Source organism: Clarias gariepinus, chromosome 19, assembly GCF_024256425.1.
Source record: "Clarias gariepinus isolate MV-2021 ecotype Netherlands chromosome 19, CGAR_prim_01v2, whole genome shotgun sequence".
In the NCBI taxonomy this organism is placed as follows: Eukaryota; Metazoa; Chordata; class Actinopteri; order Siluriformes; family Clariidae; genus Clarias; species Clarias gariepinus.
Window position 1 is genome coordinate 26,241,471 of NC_071118.1, and position 21,113 is coordinate 26,262,583.

General features: G+C 36.9%; 3 protein-coding genes across 4 annotated transcripts; 2 read left to right on the plus strand and 1 right to left on the minus strand.

Moving 5' to 3' along the window:
* Window positions 1-1,887: 1,887 nt before the first annotated feature.
* vps29 (VPS29 retromer complex component) lies at window positions 1,888-6,923 on the minus strand. The gene is made up of 4 exons (XM_053478693.1): window positions 6,855-6,923; window positions 2,992-3,183; window positions 2,600-2,835; window positions 1,888-2,371 (listed from the first exon to the last, which is right to left on the minus strand). The coding sequence occupies exons 1-4, from the start codon at window positions 6,855-6,857 to the stop codon at window positions 2,254-2,256; spliced, it is 549 nt and encodes a 182-aa protein (XP_053334668.1). The 5' UTR covers window positions 6,858-6,923; the 3' UTR covers window positions 1,888-2,253.
* gtf3c5 (general transcription factor IIIC, polypeptide 5) lies at window positions 6,372-14,924 on the plus strand. 2 transcript variants are annotated; one of them, XM_053478692.1, is made up of 11 exons: window positions 6,372-6,930; window positions 9,567-9,762; window positions 9,854-10,052; window positions 10,487-10,682; window positions 10,972-11,076; window positions 11,527-11,641; window positions 12,395-12,475; window positions 12,662-12,744; window positions 13,005-13,087; window positions 13,234-13,376; window positions 14,597-14,923. In XM_053478692.1, exons 2-11 carry the CDS (start codon window positions 9,720-9,722, stop codon window positions 14,746-14,748), a joined length of 1,200 nt encoding a protein of 399 aa, XP_053334667.1. In that variant the 5' UTR covers window positions 6,372-6,930; window positions 9,567-9,719; the 3' UTR covers window positions 14,749-14,923. The 2 variants fall into 2 exon arrangements, with proteins under 2 accessions (XP_053334667.1, XP_053334666.1); XM_053478691.1 differs by lacking the exon at window positions 6,372-6,930 and adding an exon at window positions 8,316-8,549 and having other exon boundaries at window positions 14,597-14,924.
* Window positions 14,925-15,707: 783 nt separating this feature from the next.
* LOC128507154 (bile salt-activated lipase-like) lies at window positions 15,708-20,489 on the plus strand. Its single transcript, XM_053477826.1, has 11 exons — window positions 15,708-15,831; window positions 16,092-16,239; window positions 16,454-16,573; window positions 16,659-16,856; window positions 17,372-17,502; window positions 17,611-17,718; window positions 18,084-18,198; window positions 18,699-18,885; window positions 19,261-19,464; window positions 19,704-19,901; window positions 20,218-20,489. Exons 1-11 carry the CDS (start codon window positions 15,769-15,771, stop codon window positions 20,390-20,392), a joined length of 1,647 nt encoding a protein of 548 aa, XP_053333801.1. The 5' UTR covers window positions 15,708-15,768; the 3' UTR covers window positions 20,393-20,489.
* The last annotated feature ends 624 nt before the right edge of the window (window positions 20,490-21,113 follow it).

Genomic DNA, 21,113 nt, shown 5'->3' on the forward strand with positions numbered 1-21,113 from the left:
GAAGCCATGCTCACTGCTCCATTCCTACAGGTTATACATTAAAACTTAATGTTTTTTCTTAGGCACAATTTATATTTAAACGCGTGGGGTGAATTAAACATATCAAGTGCTGGTTTTAAGTTCACTGTCGAAAATGCAGAACAATTAGTATTTAATGCACTGCATGTGTTTTTGCTTGTAGAGTTAAATCCCACATAAAATAAAAATTATTCAGTATTCAAAAATGTTGCCATGGTGTTACTAACACCAGCAATTAACGAAATGTATAGTCTGTGTCTAGTTGTGTGATTTGATTTAAATTAAACCCAATAATGTAAGTGTTTCTGTTCCAGTACCCAGCCTTGACGCCAGGACAGAAGCGCTACTTGCACAGCGTGTGTGAAGCATATAGCGAGACTCACATGCGAAAGCTGATGCAGCAACACTACCTGAATATACTACAAAGATCTATCGGGATAGGTGCAACTTCATAACAATTTATCTAATATTCCAAATAACACTGATTTGACTTAAATATAATGCATACTTTAGAAGTCATACAGACAAAATCAAACCTTGGCTTTTAGGCAACTTCATGTCAAACATTGTCAAACCATTGAGAACATCTCTGCCAGACCTGGATCACACCTCAGCACAACAGAAGGAGAGCTCTGATGAAAAGGCGAAGGACCAAAAAGACAGACGTACAAGCAAAAAGATGACTATTTTACCCAAAATCAACAAACAGCAAAATAAGTAATTAATATTTTCAATATTAATGTATTACCAATTAATAAAGGCAATTAATATTGTAGTTCAATAATTAAGGTTAAAATGTGTTTTTTTTGTTGTTTATTCATTTTAATTCAATTTGTCATCCAGGGTTCGAGAATCATTATTAAGGAAATCCCAGCCAAGAAGGAAAAGGAAAAACATGACTTAATATAAAGAGGTACTATATATGTGTGTATGGGACAGACCATTGTAGAATGTTAACCCCTTTAACTCACAGGGCCTCAGGTCTGTTCTCAGGTCCAGATGTTTATTCCTCACTGTTGTAACTGCTTTCCTTTTAGATATATTGTAGTTACTGAGTAATATGCACATTTAAATTTTTTTCCCAAAGGATGGCAAATAAGATAATTCGCTGCCTTCTCCGGTTTTCTCATACATCTTGGAACAAACATTACATTCAATATATAAAACCAAAATTATAATACAAAACCTTAGCACCAGTTGAAGTGATAAGCCCCTCCCCCTTGTTTTTAGTGGTCCATCCAAAACCCCAAGGCTTGTAAAGATAAACTTTGTGCAAAGTGAAAGTAACCACCATTAAAAGGAAATGTACATCTCTTTTATTTTGTGTCCTTACTTCTTCATCTTTCTGTAAGGTGAAATATATTTGTATTTGTGTGGAATAATGCTTTATTCCTGTATTGCCATAGCATGAGATCATAAATAAAAAAAAAACAAAGATTGTTCTTTTGTCACAAGATCACATGTTCAGATCGTAACATTGTCACAGCTACCTGAATCCCTGAACCAAGACAAAAATGTACTTGCCATGCTCTGAAAGGAATAGTTAGCACACTAGCCACTTTACAAAACGTCCATGTTTTACTAGTCCCCAAAGTATTATCTGATCAGGGGTTCACTTCCTTGATGAGGTCATAGCTAAGTCTTTCTTGTGATTCTTATATGTTTGGGGCTGGCTTTACACCTAAACACTATATGTTGGCATCTCCGCATTATCTTGTGTTTTGCAATGGTGATTAGAAAATGAAGACAATAAAAATCTCATTATCTGTAAAAATCTGTTGTCAGTAACTGTTCGTACCTTACCTCCAACAAAGTTTATGCTTATTCATTTGGTAGGTTTTTAGTATAAATAAAACAGAAGCTCAAGACTAATATGCTACACTGTGTAGTTTTTTATTATATGAAATAATTCACATGATTTGAATCAGGGCCTTGGAACTCATAACAGCAGTGGCATTGAAAAGTCAATATGACAAATCTTTAATATAAGACATCGTGCGGTTAGTTACTAAAATTATGGAAATAATAGATTAATGCAAATTATTGCATTCTTAACACTCTGCTGATAAAGGGGATACAAGCAATTGCTGATGACAAAACAACGTTCACACTTCAGTAAAATTCTGAGCGTTACTGTACAGCATCTGCGATAAGCAGAGACTCCGGGCTGTAGTCGAGGAGGGAATGAGACGAAACACATCTTAGAAGAAGGCAACAAATTTACTTTGATGGTCTTTATGACTTCTTGTACTCGATTCTCTCGACTTTGACATCATCGCCGATGAGCTGGTAAACGTACGTGACGACCGTAGATGCCTGGATATCCATCAGAACAAAGGACGGTATGATGTTGCTGTGAAGAGAGACAAGTAATAGAAATATGAATCTTGTCAACCAAAAAAATGGTAGCTGGGTAGTTCTGTAAAAAAAAATTAAACAACCCCGAAACTCCAGATTCAATCATAATTCATTTCCATTCACAATTTCAATACAAACACACATTACAAACACCACTTTTAAGAGAAAATTTAAACCTTATATTGCAGAGGTGGTGTGAAGGATGTGTGTGTCAGTGCTGTACCTCTCCAGTGCATTGTAAGCCCCTGTGGCTGAACCGGGGTTGATGTAAAATTTGTTCTCGTTCTCGAAGGCCTCAAACTTGTGCGTGTGGCCCGAGATGAGAATATCCACATCCAGCTGCCTCTGGAGAAGGGCGAGGCTGGCCATGTCTCCCCATGGGATCACCTGGTGCCCGTGGATCAGACCAATCTTAAACTGGCCCACCGTAACCACCTTCTGTTCAGGGTAATTCAGATTCTGTGGGGGGGGGGGGGGAACTCTGATAATGCTTCAAATAACATTTTAGAGTTTCTATAAGTTATTATACAAGCCACTATTAATAAAGAACTTTCCCAAGAATGTTCAGTCGAGAACTGAAATTAAACTGAAATTGAACTGAAAAGTAAACCCCACCTCATCAAAATCACCTCTGACGATGTGCACATCTCCAGCCAGTGTCTTCAGGTAGTCATAGCTCTCCTTTGTACAGAGGTTGCCCGTGCAGAGGATGTGCTGAATCTTGCCAGGCACCAGCAGCTTCTTAAACTTTGCTGGTAGAGTGTTGCATCGGTGAGGAATGTGCAGGTCACCTAATACAAGGACCAGCTGGAGATATATAATGAGTCGAATGTTAAAGGTTCACTTTAGATTGGTTATAACTCAAAGATTAGATTATAAACTTAAACTTTTATAATGTAGTCACGTTTTCATTAATCACCAGTACCAAGTGTGTCTAGGGGTAACAACCTTACTTTTCAAGCGGTCGGTATGGATATATGGAATTAAATTATTCTAGGAATAGTAAAGTTTTGCAAAGTATTATTTTACACGACAGGATTAGAAAAAATGAGGAATAATTCATTATTAATTGTCTTCTAAGACCACAATTAGATAATGAGTCAAAACAAATATTTTTTGCTGGAGCAACGAGACTAACAAATCCAACAATTGAGGAAAATTTATAGCCATCAAATGAGAATTGTACTAATTTATTCATTCATTTTCAGTACCCTTGTCAGACTTCAGTCAATCTGTACAGAGAATATTTAAGGAGGGGTGAGTGATTCTAATTCTAAATACACTTTTTATTTTCATGTATCACCCTGCTGACTGCAAAGTGGATTTTTCTTTAATAAATTTTTTATTTGTATACAGTATGGTTGCATTTCTTTTATGATCCCACAGGTGGTGGGTCTAAACTATTCACATACTGAAAGGCAGCACAGCATCCTGTGTGGTAAAACTATTTGATGAATTTTTTTAGAATTGTAATGAAATCTAATTTTTTTTTTCATATTTATAAAATCATGATAATAACAGAGTCGCGATACACAAATCAAACTGGCACCTGGTAGATATTGTGATTATATTGTATCGGCTGGTCCCTTGTAATCTCTATCCCCATGGTGCACTAGCTCTACTAATGGAGTCTGATAGTGGGTGTGAAGCAAGAAAGTGTTCCAGCTGTAACTGTTTTTATGATTTCTGGGACATCCATCTGTCCATTTTAATATATATCATTGTGTGAAACCAAATATACAATTTGCATATGCACATTTTTTCCTCACTTGCTTGTTTCAATAGTTTCACTGCTCCAGAACAAAACTATACAGTTACCACTTTAAAAAGAAAACATTTCCTGGCTTGAACAGGAACATTTTCATAAATGATTGCTCTCAAAAGTCTTATAAGAAAAGCACTTCATGGCTCAAATATACTAATAAACCTACAACAGTGTATATTCACTGACCAACCAAACCACACATTAGCTGAGAGAATGTTACCGAGCATGTCCCAGGACACCTTTACTTGTGATTCCTATACAAAGCAGAGGTCAGACTAGATCCGACAGCCTTACAGAGAGCAGTGTTACTCAGCCGTCACCCTTAGTCTGGAATAGAAGCCTCGGTAAAGCAGGGTGGAGGGAGTGGAGGGGCACTTACTCTGTGACCAGCCTGAGCACAAGGCAGTTGATTGGAGACAGGATGGGAGACAGTGTGTGAGGAAGAGGAGCAGGAGGAGCAGGAAGAGGAGTAGGGGAGGGGACATCAAGAGATCAAAATGGTGCATAATCATAAATAAAGGAACACAAACAATACAAGATGGTGTGAGACAGAGAAGAAAAACTGAAATCCCAAATGAATTTTAAGTGAATAATCCAAACATAAATGAGATGTTAAGTGACAATGGTTAAGTGGTAATTAAATGTTAGCAGTGTGGGGTTAGTGGAAAACTAAATGATTATTCGTTTGGTTAAAATGAGCTGAAGGAACACCACAACCCATAACAGGTGGTTTTAGGAAAGTGAAATGGTTTCAGTCTAAAGGAGAGGAATTTAGGGGAGGGGAACAGTAGCTAAAGCTATTGGTCTAGTTTGATAAACCATCTAAAGCTATCATTTTGTAATGGTTTTCCCTGACATTTTTGAACACATTAGTCTGACACGATACAGCTTGTAACACTGATGTCATATGAGGGTGTGTCAAACATTATCCGCACTTCGATTATATTAAAACTTCTGTTGGCCGCACTGTCTTATCAGCGCTTTCAGTTTAAGACTACTGTCTCTCCAATCACACCAGTGCAGTGTTATATCAGTTCGTTTGTAACTGCGGTGCTAGCAAAATGGATAACCCACTTGTGATTTGAACAAAAGAAGAGCAGCATGCAATGATTTATTTGTTGCGGTCTGAGGGTGTACCTGGTGCCGAAACACAGAAGAGTATAAACAGAAGCGTTTGGATATCAGCAAACAAAATTTGGACAGATAGTCTAAGCAAGGTAAAGGTTTCTTGAAGAAAATCATTACTGGTGATGAGACACTGCAGAGAGTAAATGACTGGAATAGAATCATCCTCAATCAACATCGGAGAAAAAAGTTCTAAAGTCAACAATCAACTAGAAAATTGATGCTCATAGATTTTTAAAATTCTCAAGGACCAGTATCGAAACATTATCAGGAAAAGGTTTAAACAATCAATAGTGCTCAGTACAGTGAGATGCTTATTGAGGAGCTGAAGCCTAAACCTCGGATTAAAAGCAGAGGACTGCTATCCAAGGGCTGTTGTGATCTTGTGTGATGATGCACGTCCTTACAACATCTTCCCCATAGTTCTAATCTTTATCCATTTGACTCTCACCTGTTCTCCTGAAAGCAGCCCTATGAGAATGAAGATTAACTTCATGGTGAAGAAGGGAAGACAGTGGAGCATTCGTGGCTCACAGCTCAGCCTCAAACATTTTTTAACGATTGAATACGAAAGCTTGTTGACGGATGGACAGAGTATATTGAAATGTGAGGAGATTATGCCAAAAATTATATATTTGTCTTTGCTAAAATGTAACTAAAATAAATTCTACAGCCAGAATGCGGATAGTCTTTGACTCACCCTCGTAATATACGAATATGGCTTGGATATAAAGCCATATAATTAATGCAAAAAACAATATAATATATATAATTTAAATGCAACACCGCCATACAATGTAGTTACAGCAGAAACCGTAGAATTTATTTTATTTTTTATTTTAAAGTAAATCTTGGATGCATGTGGAGATTAAATATTAAGATGAACATGCAAGTCATTCAGGCAGGATTACGATTTTTTTTATTTCATCTTAACCCATAATGGGAAAGTCTTGAAAATGTTTATTTCCTGTTTTAAACTCCAACATCCAACTAACCACTGTGTCTAATATTATATGAACAGTGTTTAAAAACAGCCTGATATTGCTTTTTCCACTATCCAGAATAAAATATTTCAGAATTCATCTTGAAAAGTGCCAGTGTTCCAAATCTTGACATTCTTTTGTAATAAATAAAGGCTCAGACAAGAGAAACACAAACCCTTATGTTCTAATCTGAATTAAGAACATGTATTCTGATAAAATAACTGACCATGTTATGATGTTAGCCTGAGTTAGCCGAGTATCTGGGAGTGTGATTATTTTTTATTTTAAATTGAGTGATGTCACAAACCAAAAAATAATAATAATGCTTTAGCAACGAAACTGGGATTAAACCTTCATACAAAGCAGTTTTGCAGTAAATGACGCCTTGAGAAGGGAACACCTCGCCTAACTCCACAGTTAGCTCTGTAGTCATGTGATACTGTGGAGGAAGCTAAGCAGCTAGCTCGCTAACTAACTACAGGCTAAAAATATTGTCGGTCATCGGTAAACTGCAGTTTTCAATTATTAGGGGATTTGATGTTATATGCGTACCTTAACACCGTAAATCCGTTTAGCATGAACCTGGCTAGACTGTAAATTCTTACCATTTTGTCTGAGCAGTGTTTGTCTCCACTGAAGCACAGGAAGCGACTGACGGCCTGCTGAACCCAGGGTTGCCAGGTTGGTCGAACATAAACAAAAATGATCATATTATTGATCTTGAACTGTACAGTACAGTCTCTTTGTAAATAAAATATTGTTCAAATAAATGGTGGTAGGTTTATTATTTGTATTTGGGACATCTGTATTAAATACAAATATATGTAATATTTATATAGAATATACTGTATATGGAGTATATATAATATAATATAATATAATATAATATAATATAATATAATATAATATAATATAATATAATATAATAAGGAGCAGAAGTAGATCTGCTGATCATAAGGTCCCAGGTTTAAACACAACCACCCCTGTTGGGCCCTTGAGCAAGGCCTTTAACCCGCAACTGCTCATATGAATAATGAGATTAAAATGTAAGTCGCTCTGAATAAGGGTGTCTGCCAAATGCCATAAAATGTAAAAAATTGAATATGTTTAGTGAATGAATATAGGTGTACATTAATTTACAGCACTGTTTTACAGCAAAAAACAAAAAACAAAACAAAAAAAACCCCGATATAATTGCCGCCTTGTGTCCGGACTTTCTTGGGATAGGATCCAGGTCTCTGTGACCCTGTACTGGATAATTATGAATGAATTAATGTTATTGAATTTCATGGATTTAGTAATAATAATAATAATAATAATAATAATAATAATAACTAATAAATAAGTCCAACTACAGAGGTTATTATTCTTTATTAGGTCCCTAATTGAATCCAGGGTCAGGAATCAAACCCTGACCCTGGAGGTGCAAGGCGACAGTGCTAACCACTAAGCCACCATGCCACCATGATATTTTGCAGAAACCCCAGATGGTATAAAATAATGAAACAATATCGCAAGAAAGGTTCTTGTTAAATGTTCTTGTTTTTGTACTTCCAAAGACACAACACTTAAAAGCAGCAGCAGCATCAGAGAACTAAAGATTTTCAGTTTTTCATGTAACCATGTGGGAACGTTTACCTTCCCCAAAACCAAATGAGAACATTCCTAGAAAGTTATAAAATGTGTTTAACTTAACTAAGGAAGAGCAAAATGCTAACGTTAGGCAAATGCTTGTGATTTCTGAGGAAAAAGCTGACTGGAATTTTTATTGGTAATTAAAAGTCGCAATCTGGCAACATTTATAGAAACTGACAGGTTTCCAGGATTTACTCAATAAAAGGTAATTCATGGAGTTTTCATGTTTTTTGTTTTTTATTTTTTTACTAAAAGCTTAGTCAGTATTCTCAAAAAATAAATCTAAAAAGAAATGTATTTTGTATTTGCAGACATTAAACACATTTTATCACACTCTGATTTCTCTAGGTTTCTTTGGTCGATGTCGGAACTATGCAGATTTAGTACAGTTTCCACCCGGAACGTTTTTTTAGTCGGCGTTTTCCGCTCACGGTGATAACAGTGAATATGTTCATATGAGTGTATTCGGTTAATAGAATAGTATAATAACAATGGACGCGACAGTAAACGCGGCCACTTCAGTCATGGAAACTGAGTGTAAAAGTAAAGACTCCGCAACGATGCCGTTATCAGAAACCAGACTGGTTTGTGTTGAATATCCGGGTTTGGTTAATAATGTGGACAAAATGCTGGAAACCATTGGAGGGGAGCAGGGGCTGTCCAAGGTGACTGTTTATCACTGTTTTAATGTAAAAATTCTTTAATTGTGTACGTTTCTAAAAGACATCTGAGGAATTTAAATATGTACAAACACGGTGTGAATTTGACTGTTATTTATCATGTTTGGAAGGAGTCTTCAGGGGTTTGTAGTAGTTGTAATTTTGAAGCTTTAAGACACTGCTAAATCAGCTTTCTGACAACATGACTGTTCATATCTGTTCTAATGATTTATATTTTTTTTCACTGAAAGTTATGGCAGAGACAACATGGTGGCGTAGTGGTTAGCACTGTCGCCTTGCACCTGCAGGGTCCAGGTTCGATTCCTGGATCTGGTCTGTGTGCATGGAGTTTGAATGTTCTTCCTGTGATTGGAGGGGTTTCCCCTGGACCCCAAAAAGACATGCAAAGACATACTCCATCCAGTGTGTACTTTGCCATGTGCTCTATGTCTTCTGGAATAGTCTCCAGGCCCCCCATGTCCATGTATACATGATAAAGCGGTATAGATGATGAGTGAGTGATGACCGAAAAAATGGCAGTAAAATGTAATGGTTAGAACAACAGTATTCTATGAGATTAACACTTTTTTTTGCCATATGTCTTCCCTCAGACACCTTAAAACCTGGCAGTAGAATTCGATATTGTCAGTCTGGCCCCTGGGGAGAAATCTTCAATGCACAATGTAGCGTCTGTTGAAAAAGGTCCTGCCTCGGCATCGCTGTAAACTTGCTTATGTCAATCGTCTGTGTGGCAGATTTGTCCTGTTTCAGGCAGAATTTCATGTTCGTTCTTTGTTCTAACTTGTATGATGTAGTAAAGAGAATAGCACCAGTTGCACACCTTTTAATGTACACAGGACGATGTCTTTTGGCACACTGACTCAAGGTTGGTGCTCCCTGTGATTGTCCCTGGAGCCTTGTGCTGCCATCTGTTAGTGATACAAAACTAGCACTTGACACTTTTTGATACCCCCTCGTAATAAACAAACAAATTATCTCTCCCTTTTAATTTTTTTTATATAGACGTATGGAGACTCGTCCAAAAGGCTAGAGCTGCGGTACCGCCCCAAGGATCCATTCTGTCACCCTCTATGTGGGAATCGTTATTCTTCCACCAACCTGCTGATCCGAGTGCGCCGAAGAACAAACAGACGCAGCGGGGAGTCTCAAGTCTTCATGGAGATCCTGGGCCTGATAGACACTACATATAAATTTCAAGGTTTTGTTTTTGTATTTTATTAAAAATAAATCAATAAATCTTACAACCAAACCCAAAATTTCACAACTTAACCTATTTATTTTTTGTGTAGGAATGGCAGATTTTCAGTACCTGGCAATGCACAGAGAGGCTGACGGATCCCAGGTCTCTTTGTATGACAAGGTCATTTTGCGCAAACCTGAAAAGAAGGAGTTCTTTGATCAACCTGTGCCGCTCTTCCTCCCACCTCCTATCTTTTCTCGTCTGGACAACCCGGTGGATTACTACTACCGGCCAGATGTTGCACACAGGTAAACATCCAGTGAAGTCCCATAAAGTTTTGGATTAATACACATAATCCTATTGCTAAAAATTAAAAACAATCAAATGCATAAAAGTCAATTTCCAAACACGTTTATTATTAAATCCTGTTAAAAGGATTTCTAAAAATAGTCACACTGGTCATAGTGTGATAATGATTACTGCACAATTTGAAACTGTTTCTGAAAATGCCAATTGTGTTTCATTATGCAAATTTTTTAATTGCATAACTTTTTTTGTATAGCTAGCCAGACAGCACATCTACATGAACTTCATATTCCTAATACAAAAGTAATGTTACTTTTAGAGTTTAACCAGTTCATTATTTAACTGGGATTAACAGTTTAATGTCTGATTACATTGCAATCATGATTTCTTTGCATTCAAATAATTTCCATCACTCTCATCATTTAAAAATTTACAGAGAAGGAAACCCTTCGCATTTGCTTTCCAAAGAGAACTTGATTGGTCCGAATCGAGCCCGGAGAGCGCACAACGCCATTTTTGTGAGTTTTGAAGATAAAACTGTTCCCACTGAGCCACTAGAGGCTGCTAAAATAAACTGGCAGAAAAATGGTATGCACCCCAGTGATATCAAGGCGGAAGAGGAAATGAGGAAGGTGAGTTCTAATACACATATAGCTTATACATATATTTATATATATATACATATATAAATTAATCTAATTATGCAGTTATAACACATATTTATGATTTTAATATTAGCACATTTTCGCACTTATTTAAAGTTGCATTTGAATTTAATTAGCAAACAGCTAATACTATGAACAGCAAATGTATGAAATCAAGTAAAGCCACTTATGACGTGATAATATGTCCACTCAGATCCACACAATTTCATTTTTTTGTGATATGTTTAGTCATATGCGACTGTGTTCTTGCTCACAGCTGTTTGATAGACGGCCCATATGGTCCCGCAACGCCGTCAAAGCCAACATCAACATTCACCCCGAGAAGCTGAAGCTTCTGCTCCCCTTTCTGGCTTATTACATGGTGAGCGAAAAAAGGTTGTCTTATTCTGTCAAATTCTAATCTGACACTTCAAAATGAAATCACATTGTATTATATCTTTAAGCACCATATTCAGTTGTGATGTGTGTGTATATAGCGTTAAACAAAATGCAGAGCACTCCATCCTAAAACACTGACATTGGAGACTCCTTTATAAACCTCTCTTTGCTAGCAATACATGTTTTCAACATGTTTATATGGAGTGTACACTATACAAATTTGAGTGCAGGTTAATACAGAAGCAATTGTGTATTAAAACAAGTGCTTTTAACATAAATAATATTAAAAGAACTAATTTCAATGCACAATTGCCGCTATATATAGGAATGGAGAGTGCTGAACAGTGCTGTGGTGTACATGTCATATCTTGTAAAATGCATTGAATTATATTGAATTATATTATATTAAATATTATCATTGTATGTGCATCAGTTGACCGGGCCGTGGAGAAGCCTGTGGGTGAGGTTTGGTTACGATCCCCGTAAGCACCCAGAGGCCAAAATCTACCAGGTTCTGGACTTCAGAATCCGCTGTGGAGTGAGACATGGTGAGGACTTCAGCAGGACTGGATTCAGACAGAATGCTGTTTCAATATGGATGTATCAGTTCTATCAGTCCGCATTATACCATATATAATTTAAATAAGTAAAGAAATACAATTATTGGAAACAGACTAATAAAATATCAAGGTGTCAGTGATCGCATTGACCCCCTCCTTCCTCCTAAAGTTTTGTAGTCTGTTTAAAACACATGTACGTTGCCAGTCAAAAGTTTGAACACAACTTTTAATTCAGTGTTTTTAGTTTAGTGATTTTGTTTTCTACATTCTTGAACAAAAGAAATTTTAGGTAATTAGGAACAAACACAACCCATAACGGTCAGATGTTATTTTAAGACGCGAATATCAGCTGTTCAGGAATAGTTCTTGCAAGAACAGTATTGTGTTGAGTGCATTTGTAAAAACCCATCAAGCACCATGATGAAACTGGGTCTCATAAACACCTTCCCAGGAAAGCAAGACCAAAACTTACCTCCGCTGCAAAGGAGAAGTTTATTTAGAGTCACCAGTTAACAAACAGCCCCCCAGATTACAGCCGTTCTGAAGGATTTACAGAGCATGAGTAGCAGATACATCTCAATATCAACTGTTCAAAGGAAATTATTGTATATTTTAGACGCCTTCAGCATTGTTTCAACAGAATGCGGTTTATTTCAAATTTTTTAACTGGTACTGTTTGTGTAATTATAGCATGCGTTGTTTTCCATCTCTCTATTTTTCTCGCTGTCACTCTCTTTATAGGACATAATTTTAATGATATACCAGTAAAAGCTAAAAGAAGTGCCTACCAGTACACTCTTCCAACTGCGGTCAACAAGACAGGTGAGAAAAAACTTAAAGGTTGTTGTTTTAAGGGAACCTTGATAGTAATGTAATTGTAATGTTCTCTCACTATGCACTTTATCACGAACACCAAATTTTAAATGTCCAGTTTGGGTTTGTAACAATATATGGAATGCATATTAGTTCATTGTTTCTTTACTCCTGCCGCCTTTTTTTCACATTTAGTTCCCCAAGCAGCTAGTGTGAAGGACATCACCCAGGAAGGTTCATCAAGCTCTCTACAGTCTTCATCCAAATACATTCTTAAGGTAAATACTAGCTCCAAACTTTGTCTTAGGTTCTTGTGCTTTTTTTATTTTATGTTTTTTTAACATTGCTGCTACATCATATGCAGTATCCTGGTCTAATGTGTCATTATGGAAATGAATGTTAAAAAAGAATTCAGTAGGTTCAGTAGGGTATTATAATGTTGCTTTGCTTTATACAATAAAAGATGGCAAATAAAAATAATCAATGGCACACAATGACATTTTAAAAATATGACTGATTGATATTTTATTTATTTTAGGAGTCAGTTTACATATTCCGTGAAGGAATGTTACCACCGTACCGACAGATGTTTTACCAGATGTGTGATCTGGATGTAGAGAAGTAAGGCCCTGTTTTTTAAATCAGTGATAAAAAACTTTATGTAACAAAAATTGCTGAAAAAAGATGCCTAAGCATCTACAGTATTTATACTGTATAAGTCTTACACACACGTGCTGTTATGTCTCTTTATGATCGCCCGCTGTCAGAATTAAAAGCATCATTCATAAAAATGACGGGATGGAGGAAGTGTGTGACGAGCGTGACGGCTGGTGTTTGCCGAGGACTGCAGATGAGCTCCGAAACATCCTGTCCTCCATGATCATGCAGGTGGCACGAGCTAAAAGACCTTGTAAGTGTTTGGCACACACATCTGTTGGTTTAGGCTCATGTGCATTTTTTTTTCTCATACTGTGGGATTCCAGTTCTGAAGCATATCTCTGTTCTCACCCAGATACCCTGTGAACCTTCCTGGCATGTTTAAAAAACAAAAAAAACAAAACATGCATTAGCTGTTTATTGTAATTAATTGATCAACAGTAATAGGATATAGTAAAATAGTTTCCATTCAGGTACACATTCGTTTTAAATTTCACTGCATTAGGTTAGTTGAATATTGACTGCTTTTCAGAATCCAGAAGGCGCACCTGCATTTTTTCCTATGCTATTGGAACATTCGGGTCTGATATTGAGACTTACTGTATGAGATAGCGGTGTTATTGCTGTTGATTGAACTCTTCTTCTATTAGTATGTATTGGTGCCTAGCATCAGTGTTTTACTCAGAATAAATCTGTACACCAGTATGTTCTAAGTATCTTTTGAATGCTTTGTGAAGATGACAGTGTCAATGTGTTGAATATTTGAATAGCTTAATAAAATGATGAAATATACTCTTTGAGGTTAATTTTAAAAAGTCAAAAATTGCATTTAATGTAAAAATATCACTATCACACTGCCTGACCAAAAATTGTCACAGTAATATTTTCCTGTATAATATTTCCTATAATATCTGCAGGATGTGGTGTCTAATCCATGTGTGAAAATGATTTCTCGTACTCCCAGAACCACCCATTCACAATTTAACTCCTGGAATATGCCTGTGCCTTTAAGAAAGAAAAACAACATATACGGGATAACCTGGTCATTCAGTACATTCAGGTCGTCAGCTGACTTCTTTTTTTTCTTGCCACATAACGTTGCTGAGTCTAGACCTAAGCAACTGGAGCAACCCCAGACCATAACACTGTCTTCAGAGACTTGTACAGTGGGCACTATGTAATCTTTTTGCTCCAAATCCTAAGAGTTCTCATTGCTGTGTGTGAAAATGATTTTATTATACTACCTGATTTGTACTCCTGATCGAGCTTTACCTAGTGTTTAAGTAATCATTAAAAAAAAATTCTGACCACGTTTTTCGGTGAAATTGATAATTGAGCACCATCACTCCAGGATTTAATGAAGCGTTGGACAGTTATCATCTCAGAAGTTTATATGTAATGTGGCCTAAACTATACCTTAAATTTTTCATACAGCTCTACTTACATTTTTTTTTTCAACTTTTTTTTTTACAGCTCTGTCTTCCCCGAAGCTGAGGCCTGTCCGGGCCGGACGCAAAATTGAGGACAGTGACGAGGATGAAGACGATGATGATGAGGACGATGAAGATTTCAAGCCAGATGGAAGTGAAAATGAAATGGAGACAGAAATGCTTGATTACATATAAACTAAAATTGTGGACTTTAACCTCATTCTGTTGAAGTTACCTGCTGAATGTGGAAGAGGTATATTTTTATAAAAAAAATAAATGTCTTTTTAAAAATAATTATTTGTTCAACTGCTGATTGAGAAATGTCTAGTGTGAATTGACACTAAATGCTAAAAGCTATGTGGTGTAAATACTGTAATAATAAAAGTATGAATACATTTCTTATTTATCATTTTACTGACATAAATGAGGGACATCAGGACATTTTTGAACTTGTGCATACTAATAGGCCTTGCTTATCTGCATTTCCTTGATGAAACTAAAAAAGAGATAAGCCTGCACAAATTACTTGGAAATGCCGCAGGTGTGTGTTTTATAGCGAATGAGACACAGGTGTAAGCTGGCAGGCAATTATCAGACCTTTTACTTTCTCCGATTTCATAATGTAACACACCATTTTATGGCTACACAGTATTCCCAGTTCCTACAGTCCAATAGTGTCAGCGACAGGAGCAAAATTTAGGGGAAGATAACGAGTATGGTGTCTGTTACTACATCCACAAAACATCATCATGATGTACTTTCTAACATCTATAAACCCTATAAAAAACATTTTAATCCCCAGCCTGTATTTGTTTTTCTGGTGGGGTTAATAAGACAAAAATGCTGAATGTTGATCCAGTTACGTCTATTTGTTACAACGCACTCTGGAGAACACTGGAGACTCCTTCTAACAATGATATGTCCTTTAGCTGAGGTGTAGGTGCTAAGCTTTTAATAAAGTCTGCCAAGGCTTGTATTTGACTTGACGTTTGAAAGAGGACCCTCTTAATGTTGTAAGAGCAAAAATATTTGCTTCCTAGATTATTTTATTTTATTTTTTTACCATGAGAACTAAAGATAAGGAGACATGTGTTGGCCCTTGAAATAAAAATAGCGCCATGCCAATTTTGCCGAGCAGAGATATGAGCAGATATATGTATCTATATATAAGGCAAAAGAACAATTTTTGGTTTTACTGCTGTTCAGAGAGTAAATATGGCTGTGGTGGGAATTTTAGCGGTTTTGGGGCTTTTTATGAGCACTGCAAGTGCATCCTCGGTAAGTCAATATGTTCAATTACTTTCTTTAAATAAAATTTGACAATTATAATTTTGACAAAACTTGTTTTTGTATCTTCCTCAAAAAAGGTTTAAAAAATATATTGTAAAGTGCAACTGTTGCATTGGTTTAAAACTAAAATTAATTTAATATGGTGGTGATAATTTTTTTTTTAATACCTAGCATAAAAAGCTATTCTATCAATTAAGATTAAGATAAAAAAACAACAACATCTGGCCATATTCTTGTGTATGCCATAGCTGGGAGTTGTATACACAGAGGGAGGGATGGTTGAGGGGAAGAATCGTAATGTAGGACTCTTCCGCTACATGGATGTCTTTAAAGGGGTCCCGTTCGCCGCACAACCAGTCCGATTCGAGAAACCGACTCCTCATCCTGGCTGGACTGGTGAGTGTCGCTGCTTCTTTCATCGACTTTCTTCCTTCTAATAATCAAGCATATGCTATGTTTTCCACTTTATTTGATTAAAAAAAGTTGCAATCCAGAAACAGATACCATTTAACTCACTCACTCTCGAACCCGGACCCTGGAGGTGCAGGGCGACAGTGCCATTTATTTCATTATTTCTGCGGGCCAACTTCCTCCAGCTGTTTCTGTGCAGGTGTTTTGAAGGCCGTTGACTTTCCTAAGAGGTGCCTGCAGCTGAACTTGATCCAGAGTGAAACTCGCGGCAGTGAGGACTGCCTTTACCTCAACATCTGGGTACCACAAGGCCGTTCAAGTAAGAAAACTATTAGCCACTAGGACAAGGAGTCATTCAGAGAACTGATGCAAAGCCTATAGTGTAATAATGTGTTTCTTTCTAGTTTCCACCGGCCTCCCCGTCATGATTTACTTCTTCGGTGGTGGCTACTTGGTCGGTGGCTCAATGGGGGCCAACTTCTTAAATAACTACCTGTACGATGGAGAGGAGATTGCTGACCGGGGAAACGTCATTGTGGTCACTGTGAATTATCGTGTCGGTGCGCTTGGTTTTCTCAGTACTGGAGACGCGGATTTGCCCGGTGAGTATCACGGGCAACTAATTTGATTAGATTTAATTACATAATTCTTTACCCATTGTTGTTGTAGACGTAATAATTTTTTTTTATAATATTAATATTAATATTAATTATATATATTATATATCAATATATATAATACGAAAATAATATATTTTCCACCGGAGCAATAATTACGTATTTGGTAGGACTTTTTTTTTTGTTGTTGTTGCATTAACAAAATTCTTTAAAATCTACCAATTAAAAGTGTAAATCAGCCTGCTGCAACTCATATTACTGTATATATATTACTACATATTACATATTTACATTGCAGCTGCCCCTATTATCAAAGCTGCTCTTACAGGAAATGGAACAACCCCTTTTAACCAATCAGAATCAGGAATTCAACAGCACTTTGAATGATCTTTGAAGATCTACATTATTTAAAGCAACCTGAATTATCCTTTTAGAATAATTTATGAAAAAAATATTATTGTGATTAATTGACCACACCCTTTAAAAAATTTTTTTTTAAGGAAACTATGGGCTCTGGGATCAGCAAGCTGCCATTGCTTGGGTTCACAGGAACATTAAGGCTTTCGGAGGAGATCCAAACAACATCACTATTTTCGGAGAATCTGCCGGAGCAGCCAGTGTGAGCTTTCAGGTACAGTAAAAACTGGATTGTTTCTCTTTTGATTTCATATTGTGTATGGTTATGCGCTTTTCCTTCGTGAGTTGAAATGTGTGTGTGTGTGTTTGTGTGTTTATACAGATGCTGACCCCACACAACAAAGGCTTGATTCGCAGAGCTATTTCCCAGAGTGGTGTTGCTCTGTGTCCTTGGGCTGTTAATAGGAATCCTAGAGCCTTTGCTGAAGAGGTAACAATGATAATCAATATACTGTGCCACATAATTAATCTGAATAATCCTGTCTATAACAGAATATACTGGAATATTATAGTGATCTTTGTTATTTTATCCAGATACATAGATGTGTGCAGGTTGGTGGCATAAGATGGCGACTGCCACTCAGCCTTGCTACCCCATATTTATGAATGAATTGTTTCTTGCACATGCTGATCATAATGTAATATATTTATTAGAGACACTGCTGTATGTGACAATAGTTTGCACTCATGAGCAAATCATGTTCTGTTATACTAATAGCATAATTGTAAGTTTGTTTAGGCACCAATTTGCTACCTGATGTCGAAAAGTAAAATGTTTCTTTTAAATGCTGGCAGGTTGCTAAGAAAGTGGGCTGTCCCACAGATCAGAGCATGGGAGCCTGCCTAAAGATGACTGACTCAGTACTGATAACTCTTGCTGGAACACTTAACCTGCATGGTTCTGCAACAAGTAAGCACTTATACAAACTATAGTTACAGAGAGTAGTTTTTCTAATCTTATAATATACACATTTTGTTTTTTGAGAACATTGTGTTATTAATGCCCTGATTTGATTTGTTGAATTAAATGTTGTACAACATAAAAGGCAAAAATATTTACAAGGCGCGTTCAAGTGAAACCGGGACTCGTGATAAAGTTTCTCATGAATGAAGGCAGGACTTCTAGGCTCTTAGCTGCAGTAAAACATTTTGATAATGCAAACGTTTTGAAGAAGGTCGTATGTCCGGAAAAATTACGATCCTCGATGAGGTGGCTCAGAGACCACTGCAGTTGTTTCCAGTGGGACGTCGGATTCTTAAAAATTGACGTATAATTTGTCGCCAACTTCAAATCGAAAGTCCTGTTTTCACTTGAACGCCCCTCGTGTATTGGTAATCCAGGAATAGGATATAAAAGCAATTAAAGAGATAACATGAGTTCCCATCATTAAGTGTAAAATCCTCTTTTAGACCCCATTGTGAAAAACCTGGCCCTCGCCCCGGTGATTGACGGTGATTTCCTCCCCGCTGACCCCAGCACACTGTTCAGTAACGCTGCTGATGTCGACTACATTGGTGGAGTTAATGACATGGACGGGCACATTTTCACTGGCTTTGATATTCCTTCCATCAACCAGCCGCTCCAGCCCACACCTGTGTAAGAAACACCACTGTAGAGTTCTGGTCCGTGGATTTAATGTGTTGCACTGGATAAACAATTTAGTAAACTCTTATTCCGGGTTTTTTTCAAGGTCTCTTAGGAAAGTTAAGGGTTCTTACATTCTTAAATTGCTTCTCGTATCAGCTCTCATATTACTTTGGATTATAAGAATACACTGTTAAAGGTTTAAGCGTAGAAGTTTTAAAGATTTTAAGACACAAAGCAAAAAATTAAACAACTTTTAGCAAGAGTGTACAGTACAATAAGTATGTAAGTAATGAGACACTTCAGGAATACCGTTATAGGGAAGTATTCAAGTCGCTGTTACTATAGAAACAAGCATGTCTTCTTTTTGTATTTTTGCTCACACAGTGAAGATGTCAAAAACCTCCTGACTGCTTTGACGAGTGATAAAGGTGCAGCAGCAGCTTCAGCAGCTTATGAGCAGTACACCGCTAACTGGGGAACCAGTCCTGGTAAAAATGATATCAAAAAGACAATTGTGGACATCGAGACTGACTACACTTTCCTGGTGCCAACACAGACGGCTCTGTATTTACATGCCCAACATGCCAAGTGGGTGAATACGTATTCTTGTCAATATAAACAAATTTGAAAAGTTTCCTCTGGCCTTAAATTTTTAACTAAAAACTATGTTTTTTTTTATCTTGCTCATTTCCGAGTAGCAAGCATTTCTTTGCCTTACTATAAAGTGACCTGATTGTTTAAAATTACCAGGATGACTAAACATTTACTGACATTAGATCTTTAATTAAATTACCTCTCTCATTAAATGTATTCTTGCTTCCTTTCAGGACAGGACGTACTTATTCGTACCTGTTCTCAGAGCCCAGCCGCCTGCCTGCATATCCCAGCTGGATGGGGGCTGACCATGCTGACGACCTGCAGTATGTGTTCGGAAAGCCTTTCACCACTCCCCTGGCTTACATGCCCAGACATCGCCGTGTCTCCAAATACATGATCGCTTACTGGACCAACTTTGCCAGATCTGGGTAATGCACTACCACAACAAAAACCTAAAAGAGATCAGCACTGTGTTTAAGCACTGTTTCTGCAAAAAATTCATGAGCAGCCGTGAACCAATTGATGTGCACCAAAAGGACATATGAATAGATAAAATGTTAGCCAAACACAATATGTTAGATTATAGAATTTCCTTAAATGCAAGCTACCTGTGTTTTTACCTTCGTCAATAAGGTCCTAGAGCGCCAAAATCATGGGACTGGAAAGCTGTTTCTTGGTTTATGACTTGTTCACCACAGCAAGTTACTAATTTTGTATTTCATGTCCTCTCTTTGCCCTGCTCAGTGACCCCAACATTGGTGAGTCGGACGTTCCCGTAGCATGGCCCAAGTTGAGTGATGGCTATCAGTATGCGGACATCAATAGTGACATGGGTAAAAACTCTATCAAGCAGAAAATGAGAGCTCGCTTCGTCCACTTCTGGAGTGTCACCTACATGGGTTTTCCCAGTCTTAAATGAAATTCTCCATAGCTCTGTCTCCAGTTATCACTGTTATGACACATCTTTCAGTGACAAACAATTAACTGTATTCAATAAACCAAATTGTTTGCATTTTTTCCTTTGTTTTTTCTTTTCTTGAATTGAATGGGTTTTATAATTTGGGTAACAGAGAAAAAGGACAGGGTGGGGTAATCGAGTCCTTATTACTTTTATTACTTTATCACTTGCATTCAAAAATATATTGTTTATTACCTTGCTTTCAAAATACTTTTAGTAAAAGCAAAATTAAATTAAATAAGCCATGCTGAGGATTCATACAGGATCCTTTATGAATAGTTTCTTTGGATAGTTCCTGAATTTTTAAAGGTGTAAAAACACTGTTATAAGTTTTACATACTGTAGAACTGGAGAAGAGTAACAAATTTAAGAACAATATTTATCTATGAAGTACAGTATATAAACACATATTGAACATTTTCCCCTAAACTTCGTTTCAGCATGAAGTTCTGTGTGTATCAACCTGCCAGACAAACTTAACACACATGATACACACTGATACTGTACATTTCAGATGGATCACTATTTTTGGCCTTCAAATGAAGGACATGTTCTAAAAAAAAATTGTGGTGTCTTGTCACCCTTGTCCCACACTAAGAAAAAAATTATATATAGAAGCTAATTAATTATAAAGCTTTAATAGCTCTATATTGTGTATAATGACAGGGGAGCACTACCTTCC